The sequence below is a fragment of the Medicago sativa genome, chromosome 4 (assembly GCF_051527215.1).
Source record: "Medicago sativa cultivar Bolivia chromosome 4, Bolivia_mono, whole genome shotgun sequence".
In the NCBI taxonomy this organism is placed as follows: Eukaryota; Viridiplantae; Streptophyta; class Magnoliopsida; order Fabales; family Fabaceae; genus Medicago; species Medicago sativa.
This window is the reverse complement of record NC_140752.1, coordinates 100,044,708-100,054,205: the sequence shown is the minus strand read 5'-3', so window position 1 is coordinate 100,054,205 and position 9,498 is coordinate 100,044,708. Positions and strand designations below refer to the sequence as shown.

At 35.8% G+C, this 9,498-nt stretch overlaps 1 protein-coding gene and 1 long non-coding RNA gene across 2 annotated transcripts; both read left to right on the top strand.

The window, feature by feature from the left end:
- The first annotated feature begins 3,196 nt into the window (after positions 1 to 3,196).
- On the top strand, positions 3,197 to 7,122 carry LOC146934667 (uncharacterized). Its single transcript, XR_015007851.1, has 3 exons — positions 3,197 to 3,249; positions 6,416 to 6,718; positions 6,903 to 7,122. It is a non-coding gene; the product is annotated as an uncharacterized LOC146934667 (long non-coding RNA).
- Positions 7,123 to 7,983: 861 nt separating this feature from the next.
- On the top strand, positions 7,984 to 8,874 carry LOC146934666 (EF hand calcium-binding protein family). The gene has a single exon (XM_085706621.1). It carries the CDS (start codon positions 8,114 to 8,116, stop codon positions 8,684 to 8,686), a length of 573 nt encoding a protein of 190 aa, XP_085562747.1. The 5' UTR covers positions 7,984 to 8,113; the 3' UTR covers positions 8,687 to 8,874.
- The last annotated feature ends 624 nt before the right edge of the window (positions 8,875 to 9,498 follow it).

Genomic DNA, 9,498 nt, shown 5'->3' with positions numbered 1-9,498 from the left:
AAAATAGAGTTTTTTCAATTTCTTCAATCTTTTCCTTATTCTTCCCCCCTTCTTGAAGAGAAAGATGTTGTTTACAACAATTTTTTATCAGATAATTAATCATGTCAGTTATATTGTTTAATTGAGGGTTAAAAGAATGATATATATGAGGATATTTATGATTCTCATTTTTGTTATAACATGGAAAATCTCTTTCCATATTTACCCAAGTTTCATGGGGTCTTTCTAATCCTTGCTCATAATCTTTTGTGAATAAACTATTTTGTTTAAAGATTTGAGGTAAGGTTTCAAGAAAAGAAATTTGTCTTTCAAATCTCTCATTTAATTTCTTGGTTTCGTCAAGCAAAGTCTTGACTCTGGTTGTGAGTGTATTGTTTTCTTCACTCATCTAACTAATTCTTTAAGTTTATCCCTTAAATCTTGAGCTAATCCTTTATATTCATTATATAAAAAATGATCTTCATTTTCATGGCTTTCATATAAATATTTATCTAAAAAATATTCAGCCGTTTTATCACACCATCTAATTTGTGCTTTTACTAGTGTAATATCTTGATAATTTGGACATAATATAAAGGGTTGTAAAATACACTTCCCTGTTGGTCCTTTAATAAATTCCATTATTTTAGACTTTTTAAAGCCGGTTTTTGAACAAACTGATTTAAAAGATTTGACTTTATTGGAAAAGTCATTTGGGTGACTGCACCGTAGAATTTCCTCCAACACAATCGTTTTTGAGAGGCACTTATAATACACCGGAGTTTAGACTTCACATGGGTTTTTCTATGTTTCAATTTAATAACATTGGCTTTAATAAAAAAACTAAATTTTATTTTCCTAGTACCCCCATGAGCTTAGCTCATTTGGTAAGGGATAATGCACAATATGTGCAGGGGCCGGGGTTTGAACCCCGGACACCCCACTTATTCATCTTTAAGGTGAATTTCTCCTGCCACTAGACTACTTGACAAAAAAAAAAGAATATTTGTAATTTTTCAGTCAAAAGTTTACTCTCTAGTTAAAGTTAATTAACCATTCAAGTTAAATAACTTGGTTAATTTTTTTTAAAAAAAAATTATGTACCTTTATTTTCAAACAAGTATATGGATTTCGTCAAAAAAGTTAATAGACAACAATTATTTGTTAACAAATCTTTTAATAAAAAATTTGAGAATGAGAAATTTTATTAATAACAACGGGTCGACAAAAATGACAATTTACTACTATTTTATGGGCGATTTGAACTTCGTTTCTTTGTATTCTAAAGTTAAGTGCTTACAACTGAACTGATACCTTAGAGAGAATTATTAACAATTATTGAGCAGGCTTTGTTACAATTTTGATCTCAGGTTTCCACTAGATCACATATATGGTCATAAGTTTTAATATCACTAATTTTTTATAACAAAATAATCAAAATGATGATATGATGTGTTTTAAATAACGTTATATAAAATCTAACATGTAAAATACTTCAAATGAATTAATTATTTACATGTTGTTAATTAAGATACAAACAATCAATCTCAACAACTTAAGACAAAGTTCATAAAGCTAAACAACAAGAGTAGATGCATTGACCCCAAGGGCTATGTTATTTTGATATGTAACAGCAAAATTTTACAACAATTTAGATGATTATTTTACATACCAAAGTGTCACAACTCGTTAACCACAATTTTGATGTGCATTTTTTAACATAAATTATAGTTCATACATATCTGGTATAATTTGGATAATTATAATGACAACTTTGATCAAATATACGACGACTTAGGAAAGACAACTTACAAAATAGATCGAAATTACATATAGTTAACAGGGTAGATCATCTCTTATTCTCTATTGTCCATATTTTTCTAACTATAAATGTGAGTATCTTAGTTTTCTTCTTGCCATAACTTGAATTCTGAACTTTTAACTCTTCAACTCCTTAAGTAGAGCTACAATACTCAACCCTCCAAAAATAAAATTAGCGTGTTTGTTGTACGAGCAAGTCATTGGCGATATAAATGTTCGCGGTGTTGTTTGAATTTGTTTCGAGCCTAATCTAACATAAGATCAAGTCATTCTAAGATGTCAATCCACTACGAACCATGTAATTGACGTGCCCTAGAGGCGCACCTTAGTAAGTAGGGCTGGACAAGGACCCGCGACCCGGCCCGAAAAAAAAAACCGAAAAAAAACCGAGCTGAGTGGGTTAAAGCGGGTCCACGGGTCAAACGGGTCATAAAAGCGGGTTCACAAGGGTATACATGGGCTGAGGCGGGTGATGGACCTTCACCCGCGGGTACCCGAACCCGCCCGTATTTAATTACTAAAAACAACGTCGTTTTGCTTGTACTATATAGAAGAGTGGGGAGACTCACTAACCCTAGATCTCATTTCATTTCCTCTACAAAATTTTCTCACTCGCCTCACACTCTTTCACCTTCCTCTTCAAACCCTAGTGCCGCTGCCGCCGCTTCTAACCACCACCACCTCACCATCAAATCCTCCTACCAACATGAATCACCACTTTCAAACTTGATTCCCGTTGTTTTACGCCTTTCTCTGACAAGACACGCAGAAATAGTGGAGGCAGATCCTGAAACTCTCTCACTCTCAGTCACTAACACCACCGTAGAACCCTAAATCCTCGTCGTTTACTACACTCAAATCAAAGGTTAGATTTTCTCTTTTTAATGTTTGCCATTTTTTCTTATTTTTGTTCGATCTAGGAGTGTGACTGTTTTTATTTTTTGTTTCATGAATCACTCTCTGCTCTGCATATGCTTCAGATCTAAGGTTAGATATTTTGTTTTTAATCTTTGTAATTTTTTATTTTTATTTAAGATTTATGAGTTTCTTCTGACCACGTGTTTTTGTTGTTGTTTCATGATTCACATCCATATATCTGCTATTGTCCTGATCCAAGAGGTAAATCTTCAATCTTTATATATTTAGTGTTTTTCGATTTATTTATATGACTAATGTTCTTAGGTTTTTGATTTCATGTTCTTGGGTTTGTTGTGAAATTTATGAAATCTTTCCCTGCATTTCTAGATTTAGTTTATTTCGTTTTGTATTAGTACCATTTGAATCTATTTGTTAGAATATGTTTGTTAGGCTTTTCCAGATCCGAAGTTTATTCAATGTGTGGTTTGTATCTGAATTTGTTACTAACATGACAATTTTTGTTATTTATTTTTTCTGTTCTTATCAGCTTTGGAAACTTCTATCTTTGTGCATATTTTCCAGATTCAAGAGGTAATATTGGATTTCAATATATTAAGTTTACTATGGCCCTCAAAAAGTTGCGCCCCCACGACAGATGACATAAGAACATTAAACCCTTCTGCAGCTAACAAAAACAAGAACGGTGATAACGGATCCCCCTGCCGAAGACCCCTCTCTATAGGAAACTCATCAGTTGGACACCCATTCACTAACACCGATGCCGTTGCCGTGCCCACACACTCGGCTATCCATTTCCTCCACAACACTGGGAAATTCATATTGGCCATAACAGCGTCAAGATAATTCAAATCCACCGAGTCGTAAGCCTTTTCGAAATCGACCTTGAACAAAAGCAACTCTTTTTTCATGCGTCGAGCCTCATCCACAACTTCATTTGCAATTAAAACATCATCCAGGATCTGTTTCCCTTTGACAAACGCGGATTGCGATTCCGAAACCACAGTGCCTATAACTTTTCGCAACCTATTGGCGAGAACCTTAGCCAAAACCTTATACATGCATCCCACTAAAGAGATAGGACGGAAATCGTTTAGACTCTGCGGGCTAATTACCTTTGGTATTAACGCAAGAAAAGTAGAGTTAACCCCCTTCGTTAGCTTCCCGTTTCGATGAAACTCCGTCATGAATCTAAAAAAATCCTCCTTAACTAGATCCCAGAACTCCTTTAAGAAACCAAAACTGACACCGTCCGGCCCCGGGCTTTTATAGCTATCACAATCCCAAATCGCTTGTTTCACCTCCTCCCGCGAGAACGGTATAGTTAAGGACCCCGCATCCACAGTAGACAACTGACGAAACTGAAGACCCTCTACACCAGGCCGCCCCATAGGAACCTTTTTAAAATGTCTCGAAAAATGATTAAACACAGCTAACCGAACATTACTTACTCCTTCAGCATAAGCGCCATCCACCATCATTGGTACAAAAAGCTGGTTGAATGTGCGTACTATGCGTGCGATGCTACTGTTGTTTGAAGAAGCCGCGGGGTTGAAGGTGAACTTCCATAAAAGCATGTTGACAGGAGTGAACATCTCAGACTCTTGGTTGGCGGAGGCTGCTTCGGTAATGAATTATAGACGGGGGACTATTCCTTTTACGTATTTGGGACTTCCAATTGGTGGTGATTCTAGGAAGCTGTCTTTTTGGAAACCGGTGGTTGATCGCATTGCTACTCGCCTGTCGTCGTGGAATAATAAATTCCTTTCTTTCGGTGGTCGTCTTGTACTTCTGAAGTTTGTCCTGTCCTCAATTCCGGTTTACTTTCTTTCCTTTTTCAAAGCCCCTGCACGTATAATTTCTTCTATTGAATCTATTTTTTAAATTTTTTTTTGGGGTGGTGGTGAGGATAATCGGAAAATAGCCTGGATTAGTTGGGATTCTATTTGTATTCCTAAGGAGGTTGGTGGTTTGGGGGTTCGGAGATTAGGAGAGTTTAATATTTCTTTGTTGGGGAAGTGGTGTTGGAGGATGTTGATAGATAGGGGTGGATTGTGGTATCACGTTTTAAAATCTAGATATGGGGAGGAAGGGGGTCGGTTGAAGGGGGGGGGGGACGGTGTGTTCATCTTGGTGGAGGACGATATGTAGGATTCGAGCAGGGGTGGGTAGTGGAGTAGGTAATTGGTTTGAGGATAATGTTCGGCGGATTGTGGGAGATGGTAGGGATACGTTGTTATGGTACGATACTTGGGTGGGGGAGTTACCTTTACGTATTAAATTCCCCCGTCTTTTTGACTTGGCTGTGTTTAAGGAGAGAACTGTCGAGGAGATGAGGAGGTTAGGTTGGGAGGAGGGAGGAGGAGGGTGGGAGTGGAGACGTAGGTTACTAGCTTGGGAGGAGGAGAGTGTGGGGGAATGTTCTGCTATGCTTCATAATGCTGTTTTGCAGGATACATCTTGTGATACTTGGCGGTGGTTACTAGACCCGATTCATGGGTATACAGCTCGAGGGACTTATCACTTCCTTACTTCTTCCGGAGCTCGTGTTGACAGATCGCATGTTGATGAGGTTTGGCATAATTGTATTCCTTCAAAGGTGTCTCTGTTTGTGTGGCGCCTCCTTCGTGACAGATTGCCTACTAAAAATAATCTGTTAAGGCGGGGAGTTATACAAGCAACAGATACGGATTGTACAACAGGTTGTGGGAAATTGGAAACGGTTACTCATTTGTTTTTAGGGTGTGCCACTTACGGCTCCCTTTGGTCACATGTGTTGCATTGGTTAGGTATTTCCTCGGTTTTTCATGGAGATTTACATCATCATTTTGTGCAGTTTACTCATCAGGCTGGTTTGCCTAGTTTCTCTTATCTTTATTTACGCCTAATATGGTTTGCATCGGTTTGGGTGATTTGGAAAGAAAGAAACAACCGTGTCTTCAATAATGTGGCTCTAAGTGTTGAGGTGCTTTTAGAGAAGGTTAAGCTACATTCTTTTCTGTGGTTAAAATCTAAACAGGTTGTTTTCTCCTATAGCTATCATGAATGGTGGAAACACCCACTATGTTGTATGGGTATTTGTTAGTTATCTTTTTACCTTTGGTTACCTTCCATTTTTGGGTCACTATGACTTTGTAAAAACTCTTGTTTGATTTTTCCTTTGCACTTCTTGTGCGGGGGATCTTTTGTGATTATTTATATATACACCATTTTAGTTTGTTCAAAAAAAAGTTTACTATGGTTGTTTCTTTCTGCTTCAATTCAATACAAAGCAACAGTTACGAGTACAAATTAATTGGTGTTTTTGATGCTATTGGGGTTGTGTTCAGATATGGCTCTCGCTGAAATGGTTGTAAATTAATGGATTAGTTAGTTGAACATTTTATTTAAGTCATGTGCAATTGTGATAGAATTTGAATCTTCCCTGTTATGTCATTTTTATAAGTGTTTGTAATGTTTATTTATTTGAATCTGTTTGATGCTTATGTTTGAAATCCATATTGTGACATGAACTTTGCCCCTCCTCTACTGCAAACTCCATTCAATTATGATTACCCCACTTTTTCTTTCTCTTGATAACTTAAACTTGTAAAATTGTTTGTTTGTTTTACCTTTGAAACTTGGTAGCTGTTTTGAATTCATACTGGGTTTAGTTGATGCTTATACTTCTTCCTTTGAATTTATTGTTTACTTGTTTATTTCTTATCTTAATGGTCTGTTATTTATTTTGTTTTTATAGACACATGGAAAGTGGTACCACTAGTGTGAATCATTTTCCTCAAATTCCAATTCAAGTTGCTAGAACACAAGAAGTTGAGGCTGCTGAGTTAGTACATAGCCAAGGACCTGAACATGCTGAGTTAGTGCAAAATCTAAAGAAGAAAAAAGATGCTAGACATCCTTCAATGGCTTGGAGACATTTTACGAAGAAAAAAGATGCTGCCTTTTGTAACTTCTGTTTCACTTCTGTTATGTCAAATAGTTCTGGCCATCCACCTAACAACATGCTTAAACATATGATGATATGTCCAAAAAGATAAAGGTAGTTTTTTTAAAATCTTTTAGAGTAATATTGATTTAGTATTTTTGTTGTAACTTTGTATTTGATTTATTCTATGTTTACTCTCTGTTTTGATAGTTGTTTTGATTTTAGTTTGCTATACTGTCATATTTTATGGCTTTGATTTGTTAGTTACTAATGTATGTTTTCTTTATTTTTTTAACAGGTTATAAATATTCTTGTTGTGATGCTATGAATCAAGTTATATAAAAGAGGACTTATTCCTTTAAAAAAAGGACTTATTATCATCTATCCAGTTCACTATTATTATTATTATTATTATTTTCAAGAGGACTGTATTTAGTTTTTAACTAGGAATATGTAAGTTGTTAAAGGACATCATCAGCATTTAACATCCGCATTTAACAAGCTTTTTAAAGGAAAAATTTTAATAAGTTTATGACAACATAAGTAAAATAAACATAAAAATGGCTCAATGAGAAAAATTAAACCTGCAAAATTGATTGGGCCATAAATTTCTAAATGGCTCAATATAAAGATGATAAAAAAAAATGGCTCATTTTGAAGAAATAAAAAAAAAATTGCAGCAAAATTCGTTTGCCCATAACATTTTGAATGACCCAGGAATTGACCCAACCCGTATTAACCCAAATGTCGAACCCGCAACCCGATTCACCCGAACCCGTCCAACCCGTGTCCAATTTTTGGGTAGAAAAGGGTATGTACTCTACACCCGCGGGTTCATCTGGGTGAGGGGTTTGCACCCGAACCCGCCCGATGCCCACCCCTATTAGTAAGCATGAGGATTGAATGAGAGTTGTACAATGAAGATCATATGAAATGTTTACAACTATCATCCAATACAACTATCCAATCAGGATTCTTTCAAAAAAAAAAAAAAACTATCCAATCATGATTTTTGTCCTATATATCATAATCATCCTCCTATAAATGCCAACTAATGACCAATATACATGTACACAATTTGTAAACCATAAAACCGCACACTAACTTAATTATCAAAGTATTTGTAGGTACATATGATCATCTTTGAACAATTGTCATCTTTAACCACTCAATCGTCTCCCAGACCGTCAGCCAAATCTAATTTAGATAATATTTCCCTTCACATATGCCTATGTGGCCCATATATATCAACAGAACAAAACTATGAAAATATGAAAAATAAGAGCGGGTGGATTAACTAATTTTTAACGAAGTAGCGATTGGCATGGTGCAAACGCCTAAAATAAATTAAAGGCTCTAAATATAGCCAAATCACACACAAACAATAGTTAGTACAAACTTAATACGTCATTAATTAAACAAATAGTTATTCTTCTTCTTCTTTCAAATTCCAAATTTCTCATTCATTCATTCATTCATTCATCACAAAGAAGAAGAATAAAACAAGTCATGCCCATGGGTTTGAAATCAATGTTCAACAAGCCATCTTCATCCTCAGACCCTCCTTCCCGATCTACCTCCCTCTCCGTGCGTTCACGCACTCGTCTCGCCGGCGAACTCGAAGAAGTTTTCAAAAAATTCGACGTCAACGGCGATGGCAAGATCTCTGCATCAGAACTCGGATCCATTATGGGAAGCTTAGGTCAACCAACATCCGAACAAGAACTCAACAACATGATCCGTGAAGTCGACGGAGACGGAGACGGCTGCATCAGTTTACAAGAATTCATCGAACTCAACACCAAAGGCGTTGATTCTGATGAGATCTTGGAGAATTTGAAGGATGCTTTTGCTGTTTTTGATATGGATGGGAATGGTTCCATTACGGCGGAAGAGCTTAATACGGTTATGAGAAGCCTTGGTGAAGAATGCTCGTTGGCGGAGTGCCGGAAAATGATAGGAGGTGTTGATAGCGACGGTGATGGAACGATTGATTTTGAAGAGTTTAGGATGATGATGATGATGGGTTCTCGTCATGATACGACGGATAGAGTCAAACCTGAACCTATGCCTACGGAATGAAGGAATTCTTCATACACCTTCTTTTATGCTTTGTTTCTTATTACCACAAATCATTCATTTTTGTCTGTAGAATGGAAATTCATGCTAAAGTTTCATCATATTATATTTCGTCAAGATTTTTTTTTCTTCCTTTCAGTTTTCTGTACATGAATTTTCTCTTTTTTATGTGTTAGTTTTATCATTTGTTTTTTTACTTATACAAGGTGGCAAGGTGCAAGTACTTGCTATAATTTATATATAAAAAAATGTATATTACATTTTTTTTTTGAAAGAAAAAAAATGTATATTACATTGATTAAGGATTATGTAAGATAATGTCTACATGCTAAAGTTTTTTTTTTCATTAATGATGTCAATTTGCATCCGTAAATAAGATCACCGTAAAGACAGCGAGAAGCATTTTGGATTGTGGAGGGCAGGAGAGTACTCTCTAGGCTTAATACATGCTTTGATCCCTTAACTTATTTTTGAATTTCATTTTGGTCCCTTAACTTTAAACTGTCTCAATTTGGTCCCTTAAGTATCTCTCCGTTTACCAAAGTGGTCCCTTCTGTTAGTTTTCCGTTATGTTTAATGAAAAAAGTTAAATGAGGGACACGTGTCATTTTGTCATTTGTTGAGAATTTTTTTTTCCTAAAAAAAAAAAAGTTTTCAACAAATGACAAAATGACACGTGTCCCACATTTAACTTTTTTTATTAAACATAACGGAAGGGACCACTTTGGTAAACGGAGAGATACTTAAGGGACCAAATTGAGACAGTTTAAAGTTAAGGGACCAAAATGAAATTCAAAAATAAGTTAAGGGATCAA